Here is a 20,727-nt window from a genome sequence, read left to right on the forward strand (position 1 = left end):
TTTTAGAACTCAAAACAAAAATGACTTAAAATGTAGCCCAAACGTAGATAGCTCTTTGTTGGTGTTGGCGCCTATGAATTAAAATTTTGGGACTTAAAGTAGTACCATAAATAGAAACTAGAAGTTACTTTCTTATTAATAAAAGGACTTAAAAACGACGCTACCTTTTTGCCTAGCAAAAAGGTAGCGTCGTTTGTAGACAAAAAAAAATTCAAAAATAAAAACAACTATAAAGTGAAGCAAGCCCGAAAAAGCTTTTTTGAGATTTGGATCACTAAAAGTCCTTAACATATACAAGGTGTTGATTTGCATTTGTGCCATAGTTCAGGAGGAGGACATACAATACGTAAATAATCGATTGGAATTACAGTAGATGGGAAATAACTAATATGCACTGCTTTTTTTGTCACTGTAATGTCGTGGTATTTCCGAAGTAATCCAATTTTATGAATGAAATTTATGAGTGATCGTTGCGTATGCTTTGTGTTAGCGTTTGTGTGAGGGTGCAGCACTGTTTTAACGCCAGTAACATACGCGCCAAGTTTAAATAAGGCTAGATGACATTTACGGAATTCCGAAAAAAAATTAAAGAAAAAAAATTACGTACCAATTTTTTTATTGATTTGGGTCGAGAATCATTAGCATAATTACCTCCTTGAATATGGCACGGATGCAAATCAACAGCTTGTATAATAAAAGGCGACTGTCAAGTGAAGAAGCCGCGAGCGAAGGGAGCGCGAATTTTTTTGAGCATTGGGACATTAAATTAAAAGTAGCTATATGTGAATAAAAAAATGTAAGTGTAAAGTAAAGAAACCGCGAGCGAAGCGAGCGCGAAAATTTTTGAGTTTTGGGACATAAAAGTAGTGTATCTAACGCGCGCGGCATTGTATGACAATACATTAATTTAATTGAAATTTCTTGGTCCAGGAGCGTACCGCGGCGCCCCTGAGCTCGCGGCGCCAGGGTTATTCGAACACCCTGCACCATAGGTTAAGGCGGCCCTGATGCTATCCATACATTTGGATACAGTTCTTGTAAGCTGCGACCTTTGATGAAATTTAAAACAAAAATAGGAGTAAAATTCTGATCAAGGATTGGTTGGGGGCGCCTGTGGCGCCCCTTATGTCCGGCGCCCTGGGCCGTCGCCCAACCGCGCCCTACCCTAAAGCCGCTACTGGAGACAGATTAATGTACACAAAAAGTTAATAAGTAGGTAAAAAGCGCTGTAAAGTAGCAAACTTTTTTGTTTTTGAGGACTCCATAAATATTTTTTTTCGCTACATTTGACTTATAAAAGGTAAGATAGCGCGGATTAGACTAATGAAGCCAACAAGGCAAAGCCTGTGTAACATTGCGCGAGCGGAGCGAGCGCGAAATTTTTTGAGTCTACGACACAAAAGTACCTACATTGTCAAGCAACAAGTAGCCGCGAGCGGAGCGAGCGCGAACTTTTTTAAGTTGTTTGTTTGAAGACTCACAAATTAAACTGGGAATCATGTACAAATAAAAAGAAACCGTGATTAGAGCGAGTGCTATTTGTGTTCGTTGATTGGGTGCGTAAAAATAATAAACCATCAGAAAAACAGTACAGTAATTTAACCGCGAGTAGCGAGCGAGAATTTTTTCACTTAGTTGGAGGATGTTATGAAAAATAATCAAAATGATCAATTAAACATAGCGAAGGCGACTTTTTTTGAAACTTTGCTTGTCAGTATCATGATACAATGGAACTTCATTATCAAACGGGTGTAATTTCATCGAAATTTTCTGGTGGTGGGGCGTCCCGTGGCGCCCCCTGAGACCGAGGCGCCCGGGTTATTCGCACACCCTGCACCATAGGTTAAGACGGCCCTGTAGGTAACTATTATAGTAATCTGTGATGTAGGATTTAAAATCAGGCAGCCGCCTGATTTTGGCGCCCCCTGAATTTGCCGCCCGGGGCATGGGCCCCGGCTTGCCCCCCCCTAGATCCGGGGCTGGTATATATAAGTTGATAAGTTGTTAACTCTATTGCTGACGCATAAGGCTTATAATTGTTTGTCCTTAGTGAATATTTCGGTATTATAATCTTGTCAACCGAACAAACATGTTTTGACTCGAAATACACATTTTGAACTAAAATTTAATTTTCACGTAAATAATTACGTAGGTAGACAGTCCTAAGCCTAAGCCTGTGTAAAGTATGAAAGGAAATCAGAAGGCTATTTCCATTTTTATTTTCTAATACTTACTAAACTAATGCTTATACTCAATACTAGATTGCGATTGACTATTCATTGAACTAATTAATATAAAAGAAGTAGGTTGTACCTACAGTCATAAGAATAGTATATTTTTTAATTAGAAAAAAGTTGTTAAATCGCAACCGCTCAATATATCAGAAAGATGCAAACAACCAACCTATCACTATATCTGAATGATCTATTTGAATGAGTGAGCCGCACACGAGTTTCGAGTTTAAACGAGCTACTGAGTTATACTGAGCTACTGATATAAAGATATGAAAGAGTGATTCATATCCCAGTGATTGAAAGATGCATATCTATCTTTTCTTTTCAATGACACATTTTGCCCATGTCTAATGCCTCGCCTCTCGCGGCTCTCGCTCGCTCGACCCGCATCCCGCTCAGGGGGGGGCAGCTGCCCCTCCCTGCCCGTACCTCGCTACGCCCATGCCTTTGACCCCCGATTCAGCTCAATTGCTCTTTCAATGTCAAGAGTAGGTATTGGAGCACCGGATTTCCTCGGGGAACAGATATTTATAAATCTATTTATTAAATACAATACTGCTATACCCTCAAGCGCTGCAGTAGAACGTCTGTTTTCCACGGGTAAAGACATTTTAACACCAAAACGAGCCCCGCTTTCAGACGAGAACTTCAACATGTTAATGTTTATGAACGGGAATATGCACCTTATGTCCAACGATTAAATTACACATTTATTTATTTACGATATAAAAATGCAATTTTACACGTAGTTAACGGATTAACGATTAACTTTAACTTGCGTTAATTCTTCCGAAATGTAACGCTTTAACGTTTAACGAAGCTAACTTTTTTTGTAGCGGATTAACGATTAACGAAGTTAACAATTTTATTAACGGTGCCCAGCTATGCAAAAAGCGATACGTAGACAGTTAATATATTATATACTTATTAGGTCACAATTATTTTGGTGAAATTCACATTCTTTAAATAATACAGAATGCGCACACTTGCTCAGTGGCGTGCACTTGGAGAGGCCTATGTGCAGCAGTGGACTGAGATAGGCTGATGATGATCATGATGATTACTTAGGTAGACAGTCATGAAACTTTTTAAACATTTGAGATGTTTTCAAGCTATCGACGTGTATTCGTAAAGGATACACGTAGTAATTTGGTAAGTATTTCTAATGTACCTAATGCGATTTTTTTATTAATTTGATAATTTTGAACACATCCGTTAAAGATACCTACATATTTTTAATAAAAAATACATACCTCTTTTTTATTGCAAGAGAACTGTAAGAATAGAACGAACCTACTGATTTTATAAAGAATTGATTTACATTGAAACACAAGAAAGTTATTAGTTGCGGTCGCCGATAACAATTAGGTACCAAATTCAATTACGTAAATGTACATAATATGCCAACCAACTAAGTACCTATTTCAAACTTTTACCTAAGGACGTATAGGTTGCTGCGGGTTGTTCGAAAGAGATACCGCGGCCCTGGTACATAAAAGGCCTATGACGGAACACGACGGTTTTTAGTCAGTAAGAGTCTGACACTCCCTCACCGCTGCTAACCCACAGCGGGAGGGGTCATTTGATGATTTTTGACGTCGTTAAAGAAAAAAAAAAGGACGTATAGGTTAATGTAAACATATTAAATTAATTAATCTATTAAAATTAAAATGCTTATTTTTGTAGCTATTTTATTTATCAGTTTCAGAGGCGTCCTGGTTAATATAAAATAACTAATTCACGCTACTGGCTAAAAATACTTCAATATTTTTATGTAAGTCGGTTGAGCGTAAATCGAAATATGTATAGTTTAAATACAGTTTAGAGGTGTCTGCGAGATTGTCATGATGAAGCCAACCAGCCTACATTATAGATTTTCGATAAAGATTTTTTAGATAGTCCTGAAATCAAGCCCTCTTTCTCACTTCCCAATTAGAATTCCAATACCCTAGATATTGTCTTCGTTGAATTGATCTAAAAATCGGAATATTTTGAACACTTATTTTTGAAAAGAGTGTCTATGGAGCTTATTGTGGGTTCTTCTCCATGACACCACTCTGTGGAACCGTACACTCAGCTATTGACGTTTCTTAAGCACTTGTATATACATAGGTCAAAAATAAAAAGTATAGAAATAAAAAGCTTTGACTTTTACAATAATTATAGTACAGCCATGGGCGTAGCCAGCTTTGGGATCAGGGTGGGGCAGCAGTCAACCTATCCCCCGGGGGAGGGCGGGGGCCCTCCGATTTTTGATCTCTTAATTTGAGAGGTTTATATTTTACAGGAAATAAACAATCACACACAGGTAGGGAATGCAATCCCGACTCGAGATTGCAAATTCGGGATCCCGCGGGATTAGAAATATCAATCCCGCGGGATCCCGGAATTTTCGGGATCCCGTCTAATTAAAAAAAAAATGAATTCAGATGACTGAAAAGGCTAATAACTGCGTGTTTGTGATAGTGAGGTTAATTAAAATAACATATTACTCGAAAGAAAATAAAAACCTTTATTCTTTAATCTTACCAACTAAATAATAATCAGGTTGTAAGGAAATTAACGTAGGTAAATTAGGTAATCAAAACAATAAGCTTATTTCAAGGGAATTAGGAAAAAGAGTGATTTTGAGAATTACTCCTTAAAAAACAAAGGGTATTAATAGTTTCATCTGCTAAACGGCATCTAATGTCCGTTGCAATGTACCCCGCTGCTGAGAATGCCCTCTCCGACTCAACGCTGGTTGGCAACAGCGTGGCGAAGCAATTATATGCAAACTGCAAAAATCGCCCCCTTGTGCCTCCACACTCAAGCAAATCCATTTCTTTTTTAATGGTAGATTCTAATTTGTCTAAGCTCGTGGACGTATATATACGTGCAAAAGGACTTGGTTGTGTGTGTGTTGCGTCGCTGACCACTGCCGCCCAATCCCGTCAATCTCGAACGGGATCTCGTCATATGATGCGTCGGGATTGATCCCGAAAAATTACACGAGATCTCGCGAGATCGGGATCCCCCGGGATCGGGATTGCATTCCCTACACACAGGACAAAAGCAAGGGCATATAGTTTCTGAATACGCGAGCGAAGCGAGCGCGAAATTTTTGTCGGACTTAAACCAGATTTTACGTAAAATTTAGCCCAAACGTAGTTAACTTTTTGTTTCTTGACAAATACAAAAATAATATAGTTTCTGAATACGCGAGCGAAGCGAGCGCGAAATTTTAATAATTTTTTAAGACTCAAAACCAAAAACTACGTAAAATATCGCCCAAATATACATTTTCATGAATGGGGGGACTAGGTGTGTCGTACACACCCGATTTACGTCCATACGAAAACCCCCTCGCTCGCATAGATAAGTCGATAAAAATAAAGTTAGATAACGTATAGCAACGTCGCGCAGCTAAGCTTCGCGGACCACTTCGCGGAATGCCTCCAGGGACCACCAGTGGTCCGCGGACCACCGGTTAAGAACCACTGTGCTATGGACTGCTCGTTCTATTGTACAGGTCGTACATGGCTGGGCAAGCAAAATAGCGAGCGCGGTTTTTACACTAGGATAAAATTGCATTTCCGAAATTTTGATCACATCTACCAGTTCCATCTCCTTCAATGCATTACTTTTTGGATTAGATGGACGGCTCGGCTCGCTACGCCACATAGCACCTATTCTTTTAGGGAATACGGCTCGCTTTCAAATAACGCGCGCACCGCGCACGTTCGGGAACTCGAGCGTGCATTTTGTTTCGATCGCGCTCTTTTCAAAGTCGACAATTTTTTTTGTGCAATAACTTAACTCCATAGCTGGGCACCGTTAATAAAATTGTTAACTTCGTTAATCGTTAATCCGCTAGCTTCGTTAAACGTTAAAGCGTTACATTTCGGAAGAATTAACGCAAGTTAAAGTTAATCGTTAATCCGTTAACTACGTGTAAAATTATATTTTTATATCGTAAATAAATAAATGTGTAATTTAATCGTTGGACATAAGGTGCATATTCCCCTTCATAAACATTAACATGTTGAAGTTCTCGTCTGAAAGCGGGGCTCGTTTTGGTGTTAAAATGTCTTTACCCGTGGAAAACAGACGTTCTACTGCAGCGCTTGAAGGTATAGCAGTATTGTATTTAATAAATAGATTTATAAATATCTGTTCCCCGAGGAATCCGGTGCTCCAATACCTACTCTTGACATTGAAAGAGCAATTGAGCTGAATCGGGGGTCAAAGGTGTTCGTACAATCTCTTGGAAAAAGGCACCATAGACCACATCCACACAGTGCGGCAGATTATACAGAAGACCGAGGAGTATAATCAGCCCCTGTGTCTAGCATTTGTGGACTATGAGAAGGCCTTTGACTCGGTTGAAATTTGGTCTGAAATCTAGTGTTTCACTCGCTGCCACGCGCCGCGCTCGCCGCGCCCGGCACTTGTCTGAACCTGCTTTTCGCGCCTCGTCCCGCGGAGCCGTGCGGTAAATTAATAGTAGGCATTGGATTAACGATTAACGGACTTCTGCATAATTAACGGAAGTTAACATGTCCGTTAACATTTTTTAAAGTTAACTTAAAAGTTAATCCGCTGATCAAAATGTTAACTTCGTTAATTAACGATTAACGGATTAACGAGTTAATGCCCAGCTATGCGGATAGTACATATGATTGTTGATGTTGTTAGTTAGAGTTAGTAAAAAATAAAACCGGCCAAGTGCGAGTCGGACTCGCGCACCGAGGATTCCGTACAAATCCTGTATAGATAAAAAGTGAGTCTCGCGCCAACCGTTCAGTTTAGAACAATCATAGTTATGGTAATTTCGTGAGAGTCAAAATAGTTAATATTTTTTATTTTATAATATAACTAAAATAGTAGGCCAGTACCTTGTAAAAGTTATTTTATTAAAGTTATTTATATACAACATTTTATAGTCATCATTCAGAAATTTGATTGAAAATAACTAATTATGTCTTAAAGGTCATTGGGCATATCTGACCCGCTTTGTAAAAACATGAATCAAAGTAGTTTTAAATCATGGAGAATGGTATGACGTTTTTTTGAATACAAATATTTTATTAAAATTCCTTGGAGACAAATGTCCAGGATCGTTTGAAAAATATAAAAGACAAGCAGTTTCAGAGGATTGTACAGGTTGCAATGCTAGTTTTTATTGTTTAAGACTTTTCATAAAGAAGGAAGATGCCAATTCGGATGACCAGGATCTGATGAGGATCTGGAAACCCTGAGAAATCGAGGGCAACTCTTGAATATTGTAGGCACGCATCGAGTCATAACCAGACATGTGAGTGTATTTTTGAGGGTACTGGTAAACAGTGAAGGTTTGGAGCTGATTTGATTATGGGGACTATAGTTCGGCCATTCAGAGAATGCGTTCCTGACACGTCGCGATTGAACTGACGACGTAACTTTGCAATGGCGTTGCAGTTACGATAAAAATATTTTTGCTGGTTGTTTACCGTTTTAACAATTGAGGAGCATTAAAACAACATTATTATATCAATAATCAATGAATGTTATTACGTCGTCAGTTCAATCGCGACGTGTCAGGAACGCATTCTCTGAATGGCCGAACTACAGAAAGTCGAGGGAACTCCTGAACGGTATGTTGCACCTACCACCTGTTTCGGCTTATTTTAATAGTATTGGCGAAGACTTTCCACATAGATAGGTTTGACTGCCATTGTGGGATCGATAGCAAAGATCAGATATAGTTATGGGAACTCCCTTACAATTTATAACGTAACCTTGTGTTGGAGCTTATTTTATTTTAGGTGATGAGAATTCACTACTAACTTGGGTTAAATCAGCCATTGCAGGAATGAGATCTTTTATTTTTGAAGGGATTAATCACCTAACGAGCCCCAGTTTCAGGTGTTTTTCGAAACCGCCTGACGACTTGTAGCTGTCGAATTGTAACAACGACTTCTAGAGAGTAGGATTCGGGGCTGCTGGCTTTACGTTTCTAGAGCCTTGACAAAAGTGTAATTCTGTCCCTTTCTTTGTTTTATAAAGTCGGCTTTATTTTATTTTGTAGCATTTTACAAACAAATCCAACTTCAAACATATAAAAAAGCAACAAGAAAACAAAAGCAAGAAAGAAATGAAAAATATGTTAGGTGCATCGGTCTAGAATTCGGTGTCTAGAAGATGCATCAATATTTATTTAATCACCGAGATCTAGACCGATGCATATAAACAGTTTTCTTGTTGTTTTTAGAAGTTGTTTTTTTTTTTTGTAAAAAGTTTTTATTTTTAACTTCTGTGAAAAGTTCTCGTCAATACGAATAATATAAGCCCAAACACGACGTAACTAAAACCTACCGTTAAGGGGTTCTCTCGACTTTCTCACGTCTCCATCATCAGGTAAGCTCTAAACCTTCACTGTTTGATAGTATCACCAGACATACATCTGAGAATCAAGTTTTAATCCTATGCATGCCTACAATTTCTGATAGTTGCCCTCGATTTCTCAGGATTTCCATCATCAGATCCTGACCTGATGACAATGGAAATAAACGGTGAGTATACTCTTTCACTACAAAGAAATGATTTTTCAAATCCGTCAAACGTGGTCGTTTAAATTCCCCATTGAAATGAGGAAAGTATTTGATGTTTACACCTGATTTTCTCTAGATTCCCATGGTTCACATTGATGCGACTAATGCCATAGTAAATCAGAGCCTTTATCATTATACTGTGCTATATTTCGTTTGTATCCGCCGTGGGTATGGTTTCCATACTAAGGTGCCCAATGACCTTTGAATGATTTAAAATTTTTCACAGTTCAGAGGCAATTATATTTAAGAAGTGTTTGATATGAATTTCACGTTTTATTCAAAACTTTAATATCTCTACGCGTTCATGTGAAAAAGGGTAGGTAGTAAGTTTATAATTATTAAAAAAATATTTTATGTCATGTAAGCAAAAATAATATTTTAATATTTATGTAACTTCAAATTTATCATTTTCGCAATTTTTCCTTTATCTGTACTATATAACGTTACTTCGTGCCGAATTTCAAGATTCTGAGTTCACGGGAAGTACCTTGTAGGTTTTGATTCCCTAGCGTGTGACGGAAATTCGTCTAAGGTGTCGGTAAAATTGCTGTATCTTTTGATCGCTTTAACTTAGAAGTTTGATTTTTTCATTGCTTAAAGGGACAATAGACCTAGGTATTTGGTATAAATTTCAATTTGGTGCCTTTATTCGTTCGTGAGAAAGAAGGTAGTAAGTTTCATTTTATTAAAATATTTTTATTATATTATATAACTAAAAAAATGTGATTTTCGCAATTTTTCCTATATTGGCATTATATGACAATGCTTCATGCCAAATTTCAAGATTCTGAGTTTACGGGAAGTACCCTGTAGGTTTTGATTCCTTTGCGAGTGTCGAAAATTTGTTGAAAATATCGACATAATCGGTTGTATCTTTTGATTGGCTTGGCTTAGAAGTTTGATATTTTTACAGCTTAAAGGGGCAATAGACCCGAGTATTTCATGTGAATTTCAGCTTGATACGTCCACGCGTTTTTGAGATAAAGGGTCTTGACAGACAGACAGACAGACGGACAACAAAGTGATCCTATAAGGGTTCCGTTTTTTCCTTTCGAGGTACGGAACCCTAAAAAATGCACCTTAGAGATCAGAGCCAGGGCCTAGGGTGGGGCAAGTGCCCCAGCTTGCCCCAGTGTGGCTACGCCCATGAGAACAGCATATCCAAAGCAAGTAAGAATTCTAAAAAGAACTCTAAAACTATATTAAGTCAAAGATTTATTTCGGCAAAAGATTTATTATTAGGTATTAAGCAAATAGCAATTACCCAGTACCTAATTAAATAATGTTGCGAAACTACAGAGTTACACAGTTTAAATTAGAATAAGCAATGTAAAAATATTTTGTATTTCTAGTACCTATCTGAACACAATCCATTTGATATGTCAAGGATAATATGCTCTTAGCGATCGCTCCTAGAATTCATGAATGTGAAATAAAAATATTGACTAAAAAACCTCTCACATCTATACTAATACTAAGAGGAAACATTTCTTGTTTGTTTGTTTATTTGTCCCCTGAAAGCGCCGAAACTACTGAATCGATTAGTAGAATTCTTTCACTGTTGGAAAGATACACTCTTTCCGCGAAACATAGGCTATATTATATTTTATCCTTCTACGGACAGTAGATCACCCGAGATGAGGGTGAAACCGCGGAAAAATGGCTAGTTAATATAATTCGCACTAGAACAAATAAATATGCAACAATCATTTCGTCACCACAACTTAAGTAAATGTTTGGCTATCGTGAGAGACTGCCATTGTAGCTTAAAGGTTAAGATATTATAAAATTGTGTTACTAAACTTATAATAACATGTTTCAATGATTTGCACCAGAACAAAGAAAGAAAGCAATCGGCTGCTCTAATATGTTATTTACTCTTGACTAAGAAGGCTGTGACTCATACACAATAGGTACGACTCTCATTTAAAGAAGTTAAAATTTACATTAGATATCCGCCACACAGCACACTTTTAAAACTAAAACGCATCCAGACTTCTTTAATCATCATACCCTTACTGAAATCATAAATATTAAGATTTTATTTGTTTGCTCGAAAGCGCTAATTTGGGCCGATTAGAAAATTCATTTCAGAGGTATCGAAGAAGCTTCTTAGCATAGTTTTCATCTAGATGCGTGAAGTAGTTTCAAGGAAAAGCGGGTGAAACCACTGTCGAAAACTAGTATATGGTGGGAATAAACAGAATCTTTAAGTATACATGTTATTCTGTGACATGACTTCATTCTTCTTTTTATCGTCTTGTAGGCAATGCACTCCTCTCACATAGAGAAGAATTGATCATTAATCATCACGCCTGATCAATGCGGGTTGGTATTTTCAGAGTTTATAGCTAGTCCAGGTATATCTCGGGGAACCGAGATATTTTCCTTCACCTTTAATCAGACATTGGAGTCCAAGATTTGCTAACATACAAACTTAGAAAAAATGCATTGGACCTTGCCTGAAGTGGAATCGAATCCACCCTCATACTTGTAGACATATGCTCTAATTCTCGCCTTATTTAAATATTAAAATGAATAATTATGCATGCATGTACGCCTATATATCCGGTTCGTTTTAATTAAAGGGAAATAGTTACGAAAGAATTTACGTTCTTATTCCCGAAATCAAAACTAAGCAGGTGACAGTGACTAACTGTAATATATAAATATTCATTGTTACATTAACACCTTTTTTGAAAAGCAACGCAGTCGCAACAGTTCAGTTTAATGAACCATCACCAAATACTTTTGAAGGCAATAGTCTAATAAAAAATAGGCATAATATGTAAATGATTAAGAATCGTTTGAATTATATGTACGTACTCCAGACATATTAATGAATTAATTAAGTAGGTACTTAAATAGGGACAGAAAAACAAACCTTTGGCCATATTATACTGCTTTGGCGCCTTCTTTTTCTGATCGTATGTTGTTTTACGTCGAAACTTCACTTCCAACATGAAAATCAGTCGAAATAGATAGACAGATAGATATTCTTTATTAGGTACACCAATTTTACATTTTTGATCTTAAACTAATTTATAGGTTGGTGACATAATGGGCGGTCTTATCGCTAAGAGCGATCTCTTCCAGACAACCTTAGGATGGATTGAGACGAGAAGGAAAAGATTATATGGTAGGCAGTAAGGCAAAGTGTACACTTGCTCCTGCAACTTGTTTACAACTTACAACTTGTTTACTTACAACTTGTTTACAACTTACAACAACAAACTTACAACTATAAACTAAATATATATAATAATTACAATAAATACATATATACTTATATATAATGTCAATGCTAAATATAGATTTTTGGAAATACAAATAGTATCCTACCGTTAGGAGGAAAGGTAGTGGTTTTTTAACATCCTCTCGAAAACGGCTAATGATTGAGCCTGTCTTATCGTAACGGGCAATGCATTCCATAACCGAACAGCCAGAACAGTAAAAGATTTGTCGAAGAAGTTAGTGGAATGCATCGCCATCTCGAGCCTTAAATCTGATGATTTTTTGTATGTGTGTCACAAAGGAACTTAAAACGTTCTTTAAGATAAGGGGGCTTAGTAGGATTAAACAAAATGTTGTATAGTAAAGACAGGATATGAGTATTCCGGCGAAGACGTATGGGAAGCCACTTGAGCTTTGAACGAAATTCAGAAATATGATCATATTTGCGCAGGCCAAATATGAATCTAATACAAACATTTTAAAGTCGCTCAAGTTTATCTAATTGTGCCTCTGTGAGATCCGGATAGCTGACATCTGCATAATCAAGGATGGGAAGCAGGAGGGATTGTGCAAGCGCAGTTTTGGTGGCAGTCGGGAGAAAGTTCCTCAGTCGTCTCAGGGACCGGAAATATTCCTATCTTAGAATTGTATTCCTAAAGTAACACACTGTGATCTCTCTCCGGTCGTGTCGGATTTCCCGTCCCATCAAGAGATCATCTGTGTCGGTGCAAAAGCTGGTGCACTATAATATTTCCTGCGCAGCTGACTGATCTCCTTATATAAGAACAGCCGCTGTGGCCGAAAAATCGGCTAGGAGGACATCATCATCATTATCAGGGTTACACTCGCGTATAATAGGTATATACTTACTTACATATAGAATTATGCAGTTACTGAAAAAGGTGGAAAATACCTAACATTTAAAGCCAAATAATATGTAAAGCAGAAGTATACGAGTAGGTAAGTAGGTACTTGTATACTTAATTTTATGGACTTGTTCTTTGTAAACAGCATGCTCTTAGTATGCATAGTATTTTGTTGTGTGGAAGTAATGATTAATTTATTGAATGATTTTTAAATAACAAACCTTAAACAAGGCGTAACTTCAATTCAGCTGTTCCTGAAAAACTGTAGTAAGCCATAGTAAATGTGTAATGCATTAAGAACTTTTTGATTGTTTCGTTAAATGTTGCTCTATGAAAGCTGTGTCAATCTAAAAACGTCAATTTCGTAGTTATAAATAAAACAGACTTTATGTATTGTAGAAATAAAACTTTACCAATGGACTTATACAATGTTACTTAAGAGTTGTGTTACCAATAACTTGATAAGAAGGTTCCAGCCAATTCTATTTGTATATGGTACACTGTTCAAGCACTTTGCTCCTACTTATCGAATTTTAAATAGATCGAATGTTATTCTATCGTATAAGATACTCAGCGAAGGTGTTACCGAGACAGATGAACCGCCAATTTTCCTCTTTCATGGTTTGTTAAGCAATAAGAAGCAATGGGAGGGCATGGGGAAAATAATATTGAATCTAACAAAAAGATCAGTAGTAGTTGTGGACTTACGAAATCATGGCAACAGTCCTCATATGGGCAGTCACAGATATGAAGACCTCGCGGCGGATATACTGACTCTGTTTGAGAAGCTGGGAGTTGAACAAGCGAGTCTCATCGGACACAGCATGGGAGGGAAAGCTGCTCTGTGTTTAGCTTTAACTGCGGTAAGGTATACATCACGCTTAACACACAAATCACCACAAAATATAGGGCAAATTTGAAGTAAGGTGTAACGAACATCTTGCACTCATGCAAGTCAATCATGCAAGATATATAAATTACTTATATTTTATTTTCAGCCGCTTAAAATAACCGGTGTGTTAGTAGTAGATATATCTCCCGCTTCAGTCACACAAAGCTACAAGGAAGAATACCCCAAAATACTAAATGCTATGAAAGCAGTTGACTTCAAGATGCCGAAAAAAGTGAATCACGCCAAAAGGGAAGCTAAGAAACAACTGAAAGAAATGATTACAGACGATTATCTTCTCAATACGATTCTAGACAATATAAAAATTCGCACAGATTCGACAATCGGTTGGGCAGTTAATATCGATGTTCTGTTAAAGCACATTAATGCTATTGCAAGTTTCCCCAGGCCACTGAGAAGAAAGCGATATTTTGGCCCCACGCTATTTATCGGCGGCCAGTTGTCTGAATTTATTCCGTAAGTTGAACTCTTCAAATTTATGTATTTTGTAAGTTCATGGAAAACCTTACTTTTTCTATTGATTAGGTAGTGCAATATTTAGTAAGGAAGACTGATAAACTTACAAAATCGTATATTTATTACAAACATTCAAATCATCAAGACTTCCAAAGGAGTTGTTTCGTCTGTAGGTATGTAATGTATTTAAAAGTAAAGTATAAAAAAGTAAGCACGTAAACAAAGTACTACTAAACTTTGTGTTTCAGGCCGGACGATTTACCAGTTATTCGGGACATGTTTCCAAAAGCTGTTATAACCTACATCCCGAAAACAGGACACAATGTGCACATTGACGATCCAAGATCGTTTTTAGAAATTGCGATCGCTTTTATCAGGACTCACCACTATAAACGTCAGTTCAAACCCCCGGTAGTTCCATAAATACTATGTTAAAGGTTCAATTGTTAGTAAGCATTAAATATGTTATTACCATTTTTTTTCTTATTTATTTTTCGTTTTTTAATTTCAAAGAAATAAATGTGATTATTTTTCCGACCCAAATATCGACCAATAGAATTGCACCATTCGACGTCACGTGGTACAACCTACATGGTATTATACTGAAAATTTTTTGAATATTTTCTCTGGTCGTTGCTACGTCAAACTGACAGGTTGTGGCCGACATTTGGGACGGAAAAATAATCTCCCGAATACCACACGAGCTTCATAATTATCTGGCATTTCCGATACCCGAAATGAAATACCCGATAATTTTGAAGCTCTTGTGGTATTATAAGTGAGTAAACTGAAAATCTTGGCGGACTCCAAAAATCATAGCGGTTCAACACGACGGAAAGAGTTTTTTCGCATTTATAATCATCCTCCGAGCCTTTTCCTATAATATTAGTAAGAATTGCCAGTCAGGAGGTCTTAATGAGGGTCTTCTAATTTTTTTCTGCCACAGGGTGGCGCCACGTATGCGTCTGGTCCAAACAGCTGTCAAATAGTATGGAATTGAAGGGTCCGAACTTATTGTTTATTGAAATTCTGTTATATTGGAAGTTAGTTATTGATTTTATTATGGACTACGGTCAGAATAAGGTTTCCGAACTAAAAATTGAGCTAAGAGAGAGGGTGCAAAAGTCACTGGTACTAAGGAAAAGCTTGTTGAAAAATTTGTTAACACAATATGATTTAGTTTTTTTTATTTACTCAACCGCAATAGTAAAACAATAATGCAGTGCTTTAATTATAAAATAAAAAAAAACACTAAAATCGTTCACTATTCATAGTAAAGATAAGCACTTTGACAGTTACCTGGACCTGACGACTCGGTGCTGCCACCTCGTGGACGCCATTTTAGAAAACCCTCATTAACAAAGCTTCTAATCCTTTTAGTGTTTATTAGAAAATCGATTGTTAAGCCCTCAGTACACATTGGCCCATGCGCGGCCATCACCGATGTGTACACGGGGTATTGGTGTATGTTGGCGGACAATTGTCAATGTTGACGTGCAATTTACTTAAGAAACATACAATTCACATTCGATTGCGATCCAATCCCGACTCAAAAAAAAAAGTTTTTATCCTTTTCTGTCAATCAACAATGAATCATTTGGTCTGAAAGTGATTTACGATTGCAATATGATTGTAGAGCAAACTACCGTATAGACAAAAATTACCAAAATAGCAAACCAATCGCAAACCAATCGAATGTCGTTAGAATACGATTGGTCTTATATTATACTTCGGCCGTTCAGAGAATGCGTTCCTGACACCTATCAGTTAGTCACGACTAGTGATGGGCACAACATAACACTGAGTTCGTTACCGTTCCTTCAAAATGAACCGCCGCATTATTTTAAGATTATTTGCGTTTTAAATTGGCGGAATCATTTGTTTTATATTTTAGTTATTTAAGTGGAAACCAAAAAAAGGTAATATTCATATAATAAAATTGTTTTATTTATTCTTTGTTACAAGTACATTGAATTGAATGTGCGAACAGAATATTAATCAGACTCCGATTTGCTTGAGGAGGTGGTGTCTTCATCATCATCTTCGCCTACATGTATAATTATATTATTATCAATAACAGAATCAATCCTGATATCTCGGTCTAACAAAAGCCGGGTAATCAAATAAAAACAGATCGAAAACACTTGAAAAACGTGGTCTATGCGCACGAAACGACAACGGACGACTGTTTTAGCGTCACAAAATGGCGGCCCATAACGCCATTTGGGGTTACCATTTTTAATCTAAGTATAAAAATGCGGTTTGGTCATAGTTTTATTTTTATATTTCATAAACGTTATAATTAAGTCTTATAGTCCATTATTTTCCAATTCTTAAAAAGAAAATCAAAACGTATTATTTTATATTATAACTGTATAAGAACAGATTACGATACTTGCCTGTTATTTTTAGCACAGCACTACAAAATATAAACCGCTGACATAACCTTGTAATAGCGCAGTATAGATTTAGAAAAATATTGTTTACCAAGTTATTTGACACTCAGTTTGGCACAAAATTATAACATTCATTGATTATTGATATAATAATGTTGTTTTAATGCTCCTCAATTGTTAAAACGGTAAACAACCAGCAAAAATATTTTTATCGTAACTGCAACGCCATTGCAAAGTTACGTCGTCAGTTCAATCGCGACGTGTCAGGAACGCATTCTCTGAATGGCCGAACTATAGTAGCAGAATGCCCGATATGGTTAAAACTGCTATTGCGATCATATTGCGATTCGATTTATATTCAATTTTGACATTATTAACTTAGGAGAATCGGGCCCCAGTTGATTGTGGCCTAAAATTGTCCATTGCAAAGCTTGGTCCATCACAGGCCTTTGTGTACGGGGCTTTACAAGCTGGTTTTATTATCAAAAATGGTATCCTTTTCTTTAAAGAAAGAGTTTGCATTGCTTTTTCCTCTTCCGCTTTTTAGGTCTATGGGTTTAGACACATCTCATATTTGGCAAAGATTGGCAAAACCTGGCAAAACCGACCAAAACTTTTGACACTCAAAATTTATAACAAAATCAGAATTGAAATCTGGGAACACAAACAAACATGGAATGGATATCCTAAGCAAAATCAGTAAAGTGAGACTTCTACAATACACTGGCTTAAAAACTGTGGGTGCTAAGCAAATCCGAACTAAATCAACGCAGCCACTCGAATTATCGTACAGAATTCACGGTCCTAGTCCCAGACCCGGGAGCGTACCGATTTTCGTGCTTCATGATTGCCTTGCTAGCAAAAAGAATTGGGAAACTTTTTGTCATAAGATCACCGTTCCTACGAACATGACGGTGATCGCTGCGGACGCTCGAAACCATGGCGACAGTCCACATCACAGCTCCCATGGATACTATGACCAAGCTGCAGATGTTTCTCATTTATTAGCTAAGTTTTCTGTAGAAAAAGGTATTTTTATTGGCCACGGCATGGGAGGCAGAACGGCCATGGTATTGGCTCTGACTGAGGTTTGATACGTTTTTGTTATATCAGTAGAAGTCGTTTTCAGTACTCATGAGTAGATATATATTTTATCTCTAGATGCGAGTATTACTTGTAGTCATCATCATAGGAACTCTTCATTATCTGTTTCTACCACATAAAGAATATACGGACTTAATCCGTCTTATTCTTTGTTACAGCCAACTAAAGTAGCGAGTATGATCGTAGTAGACATATCGCCTGTATCAACTTCATGCGGTCTAGCAGACTTCTATCCTAAGACTATCGATGCTCTCTCGACTATGGACTTCAAAGGAATGAATATAAATACAGCTGAACAGACTGCTAGAAATAAAATGATTGAAAATAATTTATTCCAAACTGAAAAAGAATTGGACTACATGCTAATGAATGTTGGCAAATTGAAAAATAGAACATATGGCTGGAAATACAATCTCGGTGCTTTGAGGAAAAATGTGGATAATATAGTATCTTTTCCAAAATTGAATAAAAAGCAGTATCCTGGCCCTGTGCTGTTCCTGGGAGGCAAGCTATCATTCGCAATCCCGTAAGATCCCATAAACAATCATCTGCTAAGCCTTTTCCCCCTTAACCCATGTTACCAGTGCCTTGGTCACTGAACACTCCCGCAGCCCAAGTACTTATACCTAAGTGTTACACAAATACCCTTAAAAATATGTAATGCCTCTTTGTCTTTCCGCGGATATTAAATCCCTACTTATATTTTAAATGCGAAAATAAGTCTGTCTGTTACGCTTTCACGTCTAAACCACTGAACTGATTTTAATAAAATTTAAATTTAAAATTTTACAGAGCTAGAGTTGACCTTGAGAAAGAACATAGGATAGTTTTTTTCCCAGACTTTTGAGCAATTCTTTTGGAAACGCGATATAACCGAATTCTACGCGGATGAAGCCGCGGGCGGAAGCTAGTATATATTTAGCGGATATATTTAGTTTTATAAAAAGAGGGGTTGGCATATCTTAGGGCCTTCCACATTTAATTTATTGTTTGATTTCAGATTCGAGGACATGCCTGGGATCTTAAAAATATTTCCTAGAGCACAAATACTGTACATCGATGGGGCTGGACACAACGCGCATGTGGATCAACCACAAACCTTCTATGATACTGTCATGCAGTTCTTACATTATAACTCATTGATGCAAACTGCATAACCAGACTGTTCACTATGTCTGTTATTATCGTGGATGTAAAGTATCTATATCATTAAAAAAAGTCTTAAAACTTCAAATAGTGACCAAGTAACTTCTATGATAAATCAAATAATAAAGAAGTATTGCTGAAAAGTAAAAAATATAAAGAAGCCAATTAAATAGCCAGATATTTGAACATCGATTAAACAATTGTTATAATTTTTGCTTGTTTTAATTTTCTTGCAATCTTTCACCCGGCCTCATATTCGTAGGAGTTGAAGGAGTTGAATAATATTAAGAAACTAGCTTCTGCCAGCGACTTCGTACGCGTTAGAGTCGGACTTTGTGCAAAGAGAGGAAGAAATAATAAACACCAGCCCCTCCAATTATCTAAATCTATGCGTACCTACTGCTTCTTTAAGTAATAAAATGTAAACTATTAATAATTTGTAATTTGAACGAATATTTAAACACAAAAATAACTAATAGGTACCAACCTATTTTATAAAATAACAACAAAAGAAAGTTAAAAATAAATTATTTAAAACCTAAAAGTCGCGCAATAAGGTTGAACGCTCTGAACGTCTATTCGCATCAATCGCACCAACAGCCAAATATTGTATGAAGCTCGCGCAGCCACCGCGCCGCGAGTCGCGTCGAGCGCGGCGACCGTTGCACCAAAATGATCCTTATAGCGTACGTGATTCAGTATTCGCGCGCGGTGGCTTATTACCGTTTTTCATGTATAAATTTGGTGTTTCTTTACCGATTTAAATCATTTTTTTTTAAATTAATAGAGAATACTGTTAACTATGTTTAATTAGTGTGAGTGAGAGTGTTATAAACGAAATAGTAGACAAATATAATCAGAAAGCTCCGAACTGCTAAGCTACCGAGAGTTTTACGTGTTATTGTGAGTGAACCATAAAAGATAGACATATGCTGCCATGGGATATTTTTTGCATAATTTTATGAAGAATATTTCCGTCGTACATGGTTTCTGTGTAGCTGTAACCATTAAGGCTGCACACGCCACGGAAGCTTAAAAAATGGAGTAACTTCTCCCGTTTTCCCAACATTTACCTTCACTGCTCTGCTCCTATTGATCGTAGCGTGATGGAAAGTATCCTATAACCTGCCCAGGAATATGAAGAATATTTGTGCCAAGTTTCATTAAAATCCGTCCAGTAGTTTTTGTTTCCATAACGAACATACAGACAGACAGACAGACAGACAGACAGACAAAAATTTTACTGATTGCATTTTTGGCATCAGTATCGATCACTAATCACCCTCTAATAGTTATTTTGGAAATATATTCAATGTACAGAATTGACCTCTCTACAGATTTATTATAAGTATATATAGATAAAGATACATCACCTAATACTACCTACCACATTATATCTAATGCGTACTTGTTTTTGATAAAAAGTTAATGTTTAGAATATAGGTAATAGACAGTAATTTAGCAATAAGCCCATTTTTGCAACGCCTGCAAAATGCCGTTAAGCTGAACCTAAACCTATATCTAAGAACTGTACAACTGTACAACATGCAAATAAATATTTTGAGTTTGAGTTTGAGTTATCTATCGACTATCCTCCGCCAGCCTGCTTTCTGAGGGAGCCGTTTCTTGGCACCCGTGTAAAAATAGCAGTACCCTTATTTAGGTAATTCTGATGTAAAATGCCCAGGTTTTTTTAATTTTCATCAAAAACTGTTCAGCCGGTTGCGCTTGAAGAAGTACCTAATAAAGAAACACAACAACACCTAAATATTCACTATACTATAGATAGTGTGATTATTTCAAGGATGA

At 36.9% G+C, this 20,727-nt stretch overlaps 2 protein-coding genes across 2 annotated transcripts; both read left to right on the forward strand.

Annotated features, from left to right (window-relative positions):
* Positions 1 to 13,334: 13,334 nt before the first annotated feature.
* On the forward strand, positions 13,335 to 14,746 carry LOC124639886 (protein ABHD11-like). Its single transcript, XM_047177395.1, has 3 exons — positions 13,335 to 13,769; positions 13,905 to 14,272; positions 14,521 to 14,746. Exons 1-3 carry the CDS (start codon positions 13,335 to 13,337, stop codon positions 14,693 to 14,695), a joined length of 978 nt encoding a protein of 325 aa, XP_047033351.1. The 3' UTR covers positions 14,696 to 14,746.
* A 2,599-nt stretch (positions 14,747 to 17,345) lies between these two features.
* Positions 17,346 to 19,007, forward strand: LOC124639825 (protein ABHD11-like). Its single transcript, XM_047177314.1, has 3 exons — positions 17,346 to 17,756; positions 17,931 to 18,298; positions 18,773 to 19,007. The coding sequence occupies exons 1-3, from the start codon at positions 17,346 to 17,348 to the stop codon at positions 18,927 to 18,929; spliced, it is 936 nt and encodes a 311-aa protein (XP_047033270.1). The 3' UTR covers positions 18,930 to 19,007.
* The last annotated feature ends 1,720 nt before the right edge of the window (positions 19,008 to 20,727 follow it).

This window comes from Helicoverpa zea, chromosome 19, assembly GCF_022581195.2.
Source record: "Helicoverpa zea isolate HzStark_Cry1AcR chromosome 19, ilHelZeax1.1, whole genome shotgun sequence".
In the NCBI taxonomy this organism is placed as follows: Eukaryota; Metazoa; Arthropoda; class Insecta; order Lepidoptera; family Noctuidae; genus Helicoverpa; species Helicoverpa zea.